The sequence below is a fragment of the Emys orbicularis genome, chromosome 9 (genome assembly GCF_028017835.1).
Source record: "Emys orbicularis isolate rEmyOrb1 chromosome 9, rEmyOrb1.hap1, whole genome shotgun sequence".
Lineage (NCBI taxonomy): Eukaryota > Metazoa > Chordata > Testudines > Emydidae > Emys > Emys orbicularis.
In genome coordinates, this window is record NC_088691.1 from 89,596,462 (window position 1) to 89,610,057 (window position 13,596).

Sequence of the window (13,596 nt, forward strand, 5' to 3'; positions counted from 1 at the left end):
AATCTTCAGAACATTGTGGCCGTAGAAGCATCTCCTGACGTCTGTCCAGGAAATCTTCATTTTCCCTTATCCCTTTGGGGTACAAAGAATTGCATAGCTCTCAGAAAGCTTTGTGAAAGTGGATAAGCATTATTGGGACTCTTACAAATGGAGCGCTGAGGCACAGAGAGACTGTGTGATTTGCCAAAGGTCAAATCAATTGCAGATTCAGAAACAGAATCTATCTAGTTGCTTATACCACCCCATCACCACAGTATCTGAGCACGTAGAACCCAATACAGTAACTCCTCACTTAAAGTCGTCCCGGTTAACGTTGTTTCGTTGTTACGTTGCTGATCAATTAGTGAATATGCTCGTTTAAAGTTGTGCAATGCTCTCTTCTAACGTCGTTTGGCAGCCGCCTGCTTTGTCCACTGCTTGCAGGAATTACAGCCTGCTGAAGCTAGCTGGTGGGGGCTTGGAACCAGGGTGGACCGGCAGCCCCTCTATCAGCTCCCCCATCTGCTCCCCACTCCCCTAAGTTCCCTGTGCAGCAGCTGCCAGCAGGCTAGCCATTGCAGCTGTCCCTCCCCCCACTGCCATGTGCTGCTCCTTCCCTCTGCCTTGGAGCTGCTCCCAGAGACTCCTGCTTGCTGTGCAGAGGGGAGGAGGGAAGCGTGGGGACTAATGTCAGGGTGTCCCCCTCCCCCCTGCTCCTACACTCCGCTTACCCCCTTCTTTTCCATATGGAGCAGGGTGGAGACGGAGAGAGACAGAGAGAGCTTGGGGCAGCAGCTGCTGTCTCAACTTCCTGATCCACTTAAAAAGACAATGCACTTAAGACTGGGTCAGCTTACTTAAGAGGGCAGTGTGCATTTCTCTCTCTCTCCCACACACAAGGTGTGTGTCTGTCTCTGTCTGCTATGCTGTCTCCCCTCCCTCGTGTTTGTGCTGCCTTGTGTGAGAGGCTACATTAACAACAATGTGTTAACCCTTGGGGGCTCAGCTGAGTGCTAGTTCATCATTTAGCACAGGGGTTCTCAAACTGGGGGTCGGGATCCCTCAGGGGATCATGAGGTTATTACATGGAGGGTCGCGAGCTGTCAGCCTCCACCCCAAACCCTGCTTTGCCTCCAGCATTTATAATGGTGGTAAATATATAAAAAATATATAATAAAAAATATATAAAAAATATATTAAAAAGTATTTTAAATTTATATGGGGGGAACACACTCAGAGGCTTGCTATGTGAAAGGGGTCACCAGTACGAAAGTTTGAGAACCACTGATTTAGCAGCAAGGTATTCCCTGGGAAATATCCCACCCTCTTCCACCCTCTGACTCCTCCACCTCAACCAAGCTTCACAATCATCATCACTGTGTACCAGTATTAAATTGTTTGTTTAAAACTTATACTGTGTGTGTGTGTGTGTGTGTGTGTGTGTGTGTGTATATATATATATATACACACACACACTTTTGTCTGGTGAAAAAAATTTCCCTGGAACCTAGCCCCCTCATTTACATTAATTCTTATGGGGAAATTGGATTCGCTTAACATCATTTCGCTTAAAGTCGCATTTTTCAGGAACATAACTACAACATTAAGTGAGGAGTTACTGTATATGGGTCTTCACATGTCTGGCTCATCATATAAATGGCTAAAAATGGGCTCACATTAACATGGTAGAATGGTTCACATTCTGACTAGCAATCTCTCCCATGTCTGTGCAGGTCAATGCTGCTACATCAAGGATAATTTATATCTGGGTGGAAGCCCCCCAAGTCCCTGCCTCAGAACACTGTTTTGCAGCTCCTGCTACAAAAGATCTGTGGGTTGACTTTTCTATGGTGTATGTGGAGAATTCTGTCTGATACTTGCTGCTGCTCATGGAATACACCTCTACCTCGATATAACGCGACCCGATATAATACGAATTTGGATATAACGCGGTAAAACAGTGCTCCAGGGGGGGGCGGGGCTGCGCGCTCCGGTGGATCAAAGCAAGTTCGATATAACGCGGTTTCACCTATAACGCGGTAAGATTTTTTGGCTCCCGAGGACAGCGTTATATCGAGATAGAGGTGTAATTTGTGTCTCTCTAGAATGTCCATGAATTAAGTTAATTTTCACATGCATTCACAGTCCCCCACAAAGATATTTTGCCCATTAAAATGCTATATTTTTGGTGAATTGAGAAGAACTGTCTGAGGCTAAGTACCGGTGTACAAATTGGATGTCATTGGTTCATTAATTAAAGATGGCACCTTCTCCAAAATAACATGCACAACTTCTTTATTGCTGTTAAGTAAGGCGATGTGCAAAATGGTTTCTCCCCAATTCCCTAGAAATAAGGTTTTTTGCGGGGGAGGGATAGCTCGGTGGTTTGAGCATTGGCTTGCTAAACCCAGCATTGTAAGTTCAATCCTTCAGGGGGCCATTTAGGGATCTGGGGCAAAAATCTGTCTGGGGATTGGTCCTGCTTTGAGCAGGGGGTTAGAATAGATGGCTTCCTGAGGTCCCTTCCAACCCTGATATTCTATGATTACAGCTAGTATTGAAAAGTACCTTTTTTAAAAGCTACTTCAAAAAAAATAGCAATTGTTTCCTATTATGCCTGCCAGACAAATGTAAAATGGCCAACATAAAAATGAATATAAAGTTCTGCATTGGCATAAAAGTGTTTTACATTATTTATTATTTGTATTCGCACCCAAAATTCAGGGGAGGGTTGTACTAGACCCTGTACAGACACAGAGCAAAAGACAGTAACTTCCCTAAAGGGCTTATAGTCTAAGCAGACACAGAGCTGGAGAGTTATCTCCATTTTACTGTTGGGGAACTGAAGCACCATGATTAAGTGACTTGCTCACGGTCTCAAATAGAATCTGGGAGAGAGCTGGAATTGAGACCAGATCTCCTGAATCCCAGTCCAATGCCTTAGTCACAAGAGTCTTGCCAACTCTCATGATTTTGTCATGAGTCTCGTTATCCTTTCTTCAGCACTCTCTAATACGGGGTGGCCAACCTGAGCCTGAGAAGGAGCCAGAATTTACTAAGGTACATTGCCAAAGAGCCACAGCAATATGTCAGCAGCCCCCAATCAGCTCCCCCACCCCGCTCCCAGCACCTTCCACCCACCGCCAGCCCCACCGATCAGCGCCTCCCCCTCCCTCCCTGCACCTCCTGATCAACTGTTTCCTGACGTGCAGGAGGCTCTGAGAGGGAGGGGGGAGGAGCAAGGGCAGGCTGAGGGGAGGGGCCAGGAAGGGGTGGAGTGGAGGCAGAGCCTGTGGCAGAGCCAGGAGTTGAGCAGTGAGCACCCCCTGGCACATTGGAAAGTTGGCACCTGTAGCTCCAGTCCCGGAGTCGGTGCTATACAAGGAGCCGCATATTCACTTTTGAAGACCGCATGTGGCTCTGGAGCCGCAGGTTGGCCACCCCTGTTCTAATATTTACTGTGAAGGTTCCCAAAACTGATGGAGGGAAGCCAACACAAATGTATCCTCCTTAAAATCCACTTGACCCAATTCCATAAAACGATCACTTGCAAACTCAATCATGTGAAGCATGGATAGCGCATGAAGCAGAAAGCGGTGAGCACACTAAAATACACAATTGTACATATGTACAGATCAAAAGAAGAAAGAACACACTAATAATTAAGAAAAACAGGAGCGAAGGCACTATATGACTGAGTGTGCTGGACTGTAAACAAAAAATGATGGTCTTCCGGCTATTAGCAACCAAGGGGGGCGCTTTATATGACGTCACTCCTAGGACGAGTCCCATACGAGTATGAGCTTGGCAGGATTGCTTCACGAAACTGCCGTCTCCGACCTCACATTTTTCCTGATTTTATCGGCAGTGAGATTAGTTATTTATTTAAATAAGTTATGAAGGCATGGTCAGAATTTTACCAGTAGCAGCTGGCCAACAAGACACAGCCTTAGGAGACTGATAGTACACTTACTCATAGAAATAATAATTTTATAAGTGCAATTATCGTTTTTTTCTCAGCACTGGCCTCCTGCCTGTCAATAATGAACAATTAATGAAGGGCAAGGGTAGGTAAGGATATGTGTGTAGCCAGATGTGTATATTTTTATCATAATTGATCAAAAATGTCTGTATTTACAGAGAATCTAATTTTTCCCATATCTCCTTTATTTGAAATGGAGTCAGTTTTTTCTTTATTAGAGGCCCCTCTTATTGCGAGGCCCTAAGATGTAGTTTAATTAGTTTATGCCTTAATCTGGCCCTGCCAGCTACAAACAGTTAAATCAGTCAATGTATTATAATACTTTGGACAATTACAGTGGAATTTCTGAAGAGCTCAAAGCATTGGCCAAACTCTGCTCTGATTTAGTTCAATGGGAATTTTACCACTGACTTCCCTGGAAACTGAATAGCCATCATGCAGTGCTTTTGAAAATCCCACCCCTGCTGTACAATGCTGCAGTCCTCTCTCCACCCTCACCCCATGAACACATTCAAATAAGGTAAGGATGGACATGTAGAAAAACAATAAAATGTCACACTGCAAAAAGATTGGTAACCCACATTCTAGCTTTATTGACTGCAGGCAAGTTTTTATTATGCCTCAAATAATTAAGTTCTGCAACAGTGACATTAAAAAAACAACAGACCAATTTATCAAAATAATTGTATTCTGAAGATTATGTACATATTATACATTTTACAGAATTACAAAAACAGGCATTTTTATACATCATGTAAATATGGTAACCAGAAAATCCAAAATACACGTTGACCAAAATATTCCTATGAAATGTAAGAAATATATAGGGCACTTTAAAAAAAAATTAGAAATAGTAAAACCATCTTTAAAAAAGTATAATTGAGTTAGTAGAAATTGAATTAAATTACAATCATATTAAAAAGTTAAACTAAAAAAATATTACTTATGTATCATTCAAAAAAAATTTAAAGAGAAAGAAACACACTTTCCTTTATATATTAACACCTTCACGCTTGTAGCGATGGTATGCCTCATTTCCAGCAATGGGACATAGCCTAGGAAATCCAGATCTCCATTCTCTAGGGGTTAATTCAAGAGTACCACAATGGTAGATTATAGCCGTTAGGCCTAACCCATTTAATTTAAACCGTAAAGGTGTGTAACAGTACAAATATTGTATATTTTCATGCACCTCAATTACATTAATTGTAGGACTTGGTATACTTAATACTAACTTACCAGAGGCCTAGTACGTTAACATTTTGGCATGCAGTGCTAAAGGGAAGCCAAACACACTGCAGTGTGCTTACAGAAGTGTTGTCACTGGTTTGCTATTCACCAGCTGAGCACAACAATATATATAAACATCCCTCTGGATGACCGCTGCAAGAAATGTGGGGGCCTAAATTCAGAAGGGGATATCTTGTACCAGTCCTATTAACTCACTTAAAATGCCGTAAGCCCTTTTACTCTCCAAAATGCATGTTCAACGGGCCTTACACACAAATGATAATTAAAATGTTTTGATGATAGTGGGCCAAATAAACATTTTATGAACTAGTTTGAGTATCACCCAGTTATTCTTCCTGTAAACCTTCATTCTTCTTGTGCAGAGTATATTTTCAACTGATGGGACTATTTTGATTTTGCATCTATGATTGTCTGAGTAGTTCTTTACATAATGCATTCTACACGTACTTTACCCGCAGACCATCTTTTATTATCTGCTGTGATTTTTGTAACTGAAGCACCTTGATACACATTAAAATTAAGTTTATAATAATTGTACATAAACAGCTGTTAACCTTAACAGCTATTAACAGCACCGTATTCTTAAAGCTTTTATAGCTTGCATGTTTTAAAGTTGCACTGCATCCACACGCTGAGACCTGATCTTGCAAACACATATGCCCATGTTTATCTTTAAGCATGCAAATAGTCCCATTAAAGCCAATGAGACTACTCATTGTGGCCTAAAAGTTAAGCACATAAGCATTTCAGGATTGGGGCTTCAGTGTGTAATTCAGCTAGCCCTTACTCACCCATGAATCACTGAAGGCAATGAAATTGAGTGACTAAGGCTGAGTAGTTTTAGGCACGAGATCACTTCGCATATAAGTTACAGTGTAGATGGAATGCTCTTTCCAAACTTGGACAATAGGAAAGTTTAAATTTATACCCAAAATGCTCTTTTAAAACATTACCAGAATTATGACAAGAATGAGACCTATTCCATTGTCTGTCTTTGTGTTGCCTTAATATAAAAGAGATGCTAATCTAGAATATCAAAATAGTGTATTCACATATATGTATGAAAGCATCTAATAGAAAAGTAAAAAACATAAAAGGCAAACTTTGAATTATTGTAATTAAATATCCTTAGAAAAAAGTTCGTTTCAAGCAAGAATCTTTTGTTGAACATAACCCCTAAAACAACAGAGTTACATTTCCCCTCTTCTATGGGCTTTTGCTGCAATGGCGCCACCTTCCTCCTCATCTTCCTCTTCCTCCTCATAATTTTCTTCATGACCTTCTTTTTGGTTGTTGTCTTCATGATCTCCTTGCTCACGGTCTGCAGCTTCATTGTTTTTTTCATCAGCCTGAAAAGATAAAACAAAAACGGAAGGATTCAGTGAAAGTACTGTGATGCTCTGTACCTCAGGGGAACACCCAGCACCCACATGTTCATCCTTGTAAAATGATTGTGTAGTATCCAATGCAAAGTTTGTCATGTTGAATGTTTTCGGAAGGCTCATGATGCACTGAGCATGGTTGTTGTAGTGATGTTATAGTAATTGTTATAGTAATGTTATAGGTTATAATTTCATGTATATAGTTATGAGGCTGGAAATGTATCCTCATGGCTTAAAGCAAGCCCAGGCAAAAACTCTCCAAGAGCAGAGAAGCAGTTCACACCTCATCAGGGCATGTATGGGACAAACCCAGCCCAGTCTCACAGGAACAAAGGACACTGGCCTAGGCAGCAACAAAAGAATCTGTTGGATTCCCGAGTGACTCACCCCCCTTCCTTTGGCCAGTTTGGAACTGTGATGAGGTAATGCTCACCTGACTCTGAAGGGCAGGGCAAAGTCAAGAGGGAAGAAGGGACATGATAAAAGGGAGAGACGTTTGTCATGCTCTTCCTCTCTCTTCCACCTACATCTACAGACACCACACCAAGCGACTGAAGCGCTGATCAAAGGGGAGAGCCTGGCTGAAGAGCAACCAGCCAGCCTGTGGTGAGAAGCATCTACATTTGTAAGGGCATTGAAAGTGTTAAGATCAGCTTAGAATATGTTTTGCTTTTATTTCATTTGACCAAATCTGACTTATGTTTTGACTTTTATTCACTTAAAATCTATCTTTGTGGTTAATAAATCTGTTTGTTTATTCTACCTGAAGCAGTGTGTTTGGTTTGACGCGTGACAGAGACTCCCCTTGGGATAACAAGCCTGGTATATATCAATTTCTTTATTAAAATGACAAACTCATATAAGCTTGCAGCGTCCAGCCGGCATAACTGGACCCGGCAAGACGGAGGTTCCTAGGGTTGTGTCTGGGACCAGGGGTATTGACTAGTGTCATTCGGTTTCACAATCCAAGGAGCAGCTTACATGCCAGAGGCTGTGTGTGAACAGCCCAGGAGTGGGGGTTCTCACAGCAGAGCAGGGTAAGGCTGGCTCCCAGAGTCAAGGATTGAAGTGACCTAGCAGAGCACCGGTCCAGATAACACCAGGGGAACATAACAAATAAATTTACCCATAAATCTTTTAAAAATATATATTGTGTGGTGGTTATAGCGTATCCCAAAACACCTGGCTGGGTTGGGGTAAAATTCTGGTGCAGGCCAGAACTTATAGTTCTGAGGAAGTGACGGCAAAGGTGGCTTTAAGCCTCCGAATTCTGGGATGCTCTGGAAGCTGATGCGTCATAACCCCAAATCTCGATGGAGCTATAGGCCTGCCCATAACCCCATCCACTATGTTGAGGCTTGCAAGTGGCCTACATAAGGCAGGCTGCAGCTGTCCTATACAATTCCTGTGGCAGGGGGACTGTCCCCTATCTAGCTCTGTGGGTTTTATAGCCCTGTATTATGCCACAGAGGCTGTAGTGGGGATGAAAGTTTCATCCTTTACAGTCTGATCCTGTTGAAGTTAATGTCAAAAGTCCCATTGATTTCACAGTAGCAGGATCATACCTTTAGTGAGTTACATTATTAAATGTGGTTATAATGGAATATTTACAGAATTCTATAATCCTCATACATGACAGAATCGCACATTACACAACACAATATGGATTCAGGGAGAGTTTCTGGGCTGTGTGTCTTGGAGGCACAGCACAGAATTTGCAGCCTGGATGTGTGTGTGGGAGGGTGGGGAGCAAATTTAGAGATGCAATTAAATAGGTAATGGTAGATGGAAAAAGGGGTGATTCTCATGTGAAGCTGGAAGAGTTGACGAAGGAATTCTAGATGCTAGAGCTGGGGGCTCTCTAGGTTGAAAGGATTTTTGGGAGGAACAGGAAGTGAAGTAGGGCAGGAGGAAGTTGAGGTAGAGTTTGAAAGTTAATTTATGCTTAAAAGTGAGCTACAGCCTTTATTGTGTAATGTCTACCATGACTGTAGCTTTGTTAAAGACAACTAAACCTACTATTATATTGTACCTACATTTTCATCATTTTCACCATATGGCTCTTCAGCATTGTGTTCCAGTTCCTTTTTCTTCTCTTCAGTCAAATCTTCTTGGACCTAAAAGGCACAAACATACAGCTCTGCAAAGTTCTGGTTTCCTTTAAAATTAGCATGTGGCAAATATAATCCTTCTACAGTAGAACCTCAGAATTACGAACATAACTCGGATAGATTCGTAACTCTGAACAAAAACATTATGGTTGTTCTTTCAAAAGTTTACAACTGAACATTGACTTAATACAGCTTTGAAACTTCACTATGCAGAAGAAAAATGCTGCTTTCCCTCCATTTTTTTTTAGTAGTTGACGTTCAACACAGTACTGTACTGTATTTGCTTTTTTGTCTCTGCTGCTGCCTGATTGTGTACTTCCAGTTCCAAATGAGGTGTGGGGTTGACTGGTCAGCTCGTAACTCTGAGGTTCTACTGTAGTATTAAAATGCAAAACAAAACAAAAACCCTGTTTAAAAAAACATCACCAGCACATTGTTCACCTGCTCTGAAAAGAAATGTCTGAATTTAAAGTACAATGGTCATACAGTGCTCCCCACTACAAGCCAACACACATGCACACACTGCACAGATCGGAACTGAGATTTCTTTATCAAGTTTGTCCCTCTCCTTCAAAATTAAAACTACTGTATTAAGTCTGTACAGTGATTTTGATTAAATCAATCCCATCAGGAGGCTCCTATAATTAGATTTCAGGCTTGACCTGTCATACTGACATTTAGTTGTGTGTATACAAAAGACCAATTTCCTCCTTAATCTTTTTAATATTCTCTCACTAGTATGTGTAGTGACCCTGAGACTGATAGGGTCCAGAGTGACCTAGACAAATTGGAGGATTGGGCCAAAAGAAATCTGATGAGGTTCAACAAGGACAAGTGCAGAGTCCTGCACTTAGGACGGAAGAATCCCATGCACTGTTACAGGCTGGGAACAGACTGGCTAAGAAGCAGTTCTGCAGAAAAGGATCTGGGGATTACAGTGGATGAGAAGCTGGATATGAGTCAGCAGTGTGCCCTTGTTGCCAAAAAGGCTAACGGCATATTGGGTTGCATTAGTAGGAGCATTGCCAGAAGATCGAAGGAAGTGATTATTCCCTTTTATTCGGCACTAGTGAGGCCACATCTGGAGTATTGCGTCCAGTTTTGGACCCCCCACTACAGAAAGGATGTGGACAAATTGGAGAGAGTCCAGCAGAGGGCAACGGAAATGATCAGGGGGCTGGAGCACATGACTTATGAGGAGAGGCTGAGAGAACTGGGCTTGTTTAGTCTGCAGAAGAGAAGAGTGAGGGGGGATTTGATAGCAGCCTTCAACTACCTGAAGGAGGGTTCCAAAGAGGATGGAGCTAGGCTGTTCTCAGTGGTGGCAGATGACAGAACAAAGAGCAATGATCTCAAATTGCAGTGGGGAAGGTCTAGGTTGGATATTAGGAAACACTATTTCACTAGGAGGGTGGTGAAGGACTGGAATGAGTTACCTAGGGAGGTGGTGGAATCTCCATCCTTAGAGGTTGTTAAGGCCCAGCTTGACAAAGCCTTGGCTGGGATGATTTAGTTGGCGTTGGTCCTGCTTTGAGCAGGGGGTTGGACTAGATGACCTCCTGAGGTCTCTTCCAACCCTGATATTCTATGATTCTATATGTCAGTCTCCTTGCACAGCTCTGCAGGTTTATTTTGCCCTAGTCTTGCCAGCAAGATTCCGATTGCCTTTTATGGGAGGTCAGTTCATGGAACAGCTGTAGGATCAAGTGATGTGATTTTTAACTGGATTCTCTAGTTGCAGAAAACCTAAAGATTATATTTTAATTTTTTTTCAATGTAACTAAGTTTCTGACTGCTTGGGCACAGTGAAAAAGCTTGGACCCAATTCACATTCACACTAAGGTCCTTTTACACCACTCTAGCTACATAAATAGGTCTTAAATTGGATGAAAATATAAATTACTACTGATTTATGGCCCCTTTACACTGCTAGAGTCGCATAAAGAATGGTGAAAATTAGAATCCAGCCCATTATTTTTTTTAAAAACACTGGTTATTCCAGTGGCTCGCCAGTACTGAAATGTTTTCTTATTGTCTATAGGAAAATTTGTAAGGAGCAGCAGTGTAAAGTTCCTCACTGTGCTCTGGTGATATACTTGGATCCATTTGCTGGAAAGACTTTTGCTAGGAATGGGAGAGTCAGTGGCGGATTAGCCACTGAGCCAACAGGGCCCGTGCCCAGGGTCCCCCGGCCAATTGGGCGTCCCTGTGCCCCGACCCTGCTCCCCGGCAGGAGTGCTGGCTGGAGCGGGGCAAGCCCCCTGTACCCTGACCCTGCTCCCCAGCAGGAGCGCAGGGAGGTGGGGAACAGAGGGACTTCAGGTGTAAGGGGTGACTTGTTCTGGCCCAGGGCCCCATCAAACTGTAATCTGCCTCTGGGGAGAGTAGCTCATTTTCCATATGCATTTGATTCTCAACTACTCTGTAAATACTGCCAGGGGGGAGGGATAGCTCAGTGGTTTGAGCATTGGCCTGCTAAACCCAGGGTTGTGAGTTCAATCCTTGAGGGGGCCACTTAGGGATCTGGGGCAAAATCAGTACTTGGTCCTGCTAGTGAAGGCAGGGGGCTGGACTCGATAACCTTTCAAGGTCCCTTCTAGCTCTAGGAGATAGGATATCTCCATTAACTAATAAGGGTACCAGTTAGTTCTTTTATGGACACCAAATCATTTCATATAAAACACTGAATAACTGCCAGAGGCAACTTAATGACCTGGGTTGACTTCAACATATTTTAAGAAACTGGCAAATGTTAAATACATACCATTTAATCTAAACAAAAAGTAGCAGAATTTCATAAGTGAGCATTGAGCAATCATATCTACTGCTTTGTAGTACACTACTACAGGTAAAGCAGGAAATAGCCATTATTAGTTAAGTGTTGAAGAGCTGCAGAGCAGCATATAGGCATGCATGATTAGCATGCAACTCAAAATTCTAAAGAGGAAAAACAAAGTTGTTTCCATTGTTTTCTCAGTGTGAAAGCAATGTACTGACAGCTTCTTGGCTATTCAGTTGCATGCATATTGGGACCTTAAATAGCTCAAACTACTTAAATGAACCACGGATAAATTAGTCTGAGCTAAGGAGTCGGTAGTTAACTGGGAAAACTGCTTGCATGAAACAGAGGTATGTGATTAAAGCATGAAGTATCAATGAGGCTTTCAGTGACACTTGGAGGGCTAGAGGTTTGTGTTTTTTTCCTGAGTTGTGATCAGCTTAATCCTTTCAGTAACTGCATAATTAATGCTAAAAACAACATAGAAAATTAATGGACTGCCATACATCAGCATAAGTACTCAAAAGAAAAAAATTACGATTGAAGTATTACATCAATGGCCAAGGGAGAAGTGATGATTACTTCCCATCTTCCCAAAAGCTACTAAGGGAAAAATGATATTTTTATAAAACTGACTGATGTTCACCAAAGTGAATTGAGATCTGTTATGCTACCTGAGTTCCACATATACTCTACACTCTTTTTATTACCTCTTCTTCTCCCTCTTCTTGGTACTGTTCATCCACATTATCTTCTTGCTGGTCAGGATTTCCTGCCATCTGCAGAAACAGAATGGAAACGTAGTTCTACCATGTACGTCTCTTAATTTTAGTAATCCAGATGGTTAGAACTACTTGCACTGCAACTAAAATATCCTATATTCCAGAATGATAGTGTAGCAAATTTTTAATTTATTGAATATCATTAATATTAGACTGGTTACATCCTTTACACCAAGTCAAATTAAAAAAAGACAGTGGACTGATTATAAGGAAATCATTGCACAACGCAAATCAGACTACACACAGCATACAGACAAAAAATACAGTCCCTGTCATACGAAGTTCACAGTCTAATGGCAAATACAATAGGCAGGATGCAATGGTACACACAGAAGAAAAAACAGACCAGGCTGTTTATTGGGAAACCTTGCTTGTGGGAATCATGGAGGAAGTAAAATTCTTTATGAGGGATATGAGTGAAGACAGGGCAGTGGCTTGGAGAATTATAATGGGAAGTTGTTCACGCAGGGAGCAGTGCACAAGGTGACATGGGAATGGTAGCAAAACAGGGCACTGAGCCTGTCAGCGGGGATGGGGGTGATGGGATTAGAGACAAGGTCAAGATATCACAAGAAGCAGTTCTGTAATTTTACCTGCGTGTACTGTATATAGTATAAAAACTGCCCAATTAAAACAAAAACAAAGGTCAGTGTTTTGGTATCACAGTTTGAATGTTTGTTACTGTCCTTCCTCGTACAGCATCTTTAGAACCGCCATTCTCAACATAGCTGTTAATATGTACACACAATTGCACATGTTTTACAGATGCTTCCTTTTATCTGCTCACCACTAAATGTTCCTCCATCTCAGGATTCTCCTGCTTCTGGTTATTTTGTTTGTGCTGCTCATTCTCATCTGGCAGATTCTCTTCTCTCTCTTGTTCAGCTTCTTCAAACTCATCCTCTCCCTGATTGTTAGGATCATCAGCTGGGTTCACATCTTCCACAGCTGCCTTCTGTAATTTTTAGAAGGGTGTATTGTATAAGTACATTAGTCTCAGCAATTCCATTTCACTTGAAAATTATTATAGTAATAGTTACCTCAGGGCTGATCCAGTGCCCGTTGAAGCCAATAGGAGTTTTTCCATTGGCTTCAGTGGGCATTGAATCAAAACCTTAGTGATTATGAAAAGTGCCAGATTTACAGCACTGGAAATAAGTATATCCGCTCTGAATAAGGATACAGCTGGGATGTGCATATCTGTCTACTAGGAACTAGACTGAGGCTACCAACTCATTCCACATAAGATACTGCAAAGCTTTCAGTTATTGGTAATACAGCAGGTGATAACACCTGATAAAGTACAGCTCAGTCAGGATAACAAAGACAG

At 42.0% G+C, this 13,596-nt stretch overlaps 1 protein-coding gene across 1 annotated transcript in view; it reads right to left on the bottom strand.

Moving 5' to 3' along the window:
* Nucleotides 1-6,402: 6,402 nt before the first annotated feature.
* The window catches only part of GOLIM4 (golgi integral membrane protein 4), a 68,131-nt gene continuing 60,937 nt past the window's right edge, over nucleotides 6,403-13,596 (bottom strand). The window contains exons 13-16 of the mRNA XM_065411198.1: nucleotides 13,054-13,221; nucleotides 12,195-12,263; nucleotides 8,631-8,711; nucleotides 6,403-6,561 (exon numbers count right to left, since the gene is read on the bottom strand). Of these exons, the coding sequence (XP_065267270.1) occupies nucleotides 6,403-6,561; nucleotides 8,631-8,711; nucleotides 12,195-12,263; nucleotides 13,054-13,221 (477 nt within the window). The remainder of the gene's footprint in view (nucleotides 6,562-8,630; nucleotides 8,712-12,194; nucleotides 12,264-13,053; nucleotides 13,222-13,596) is intronic.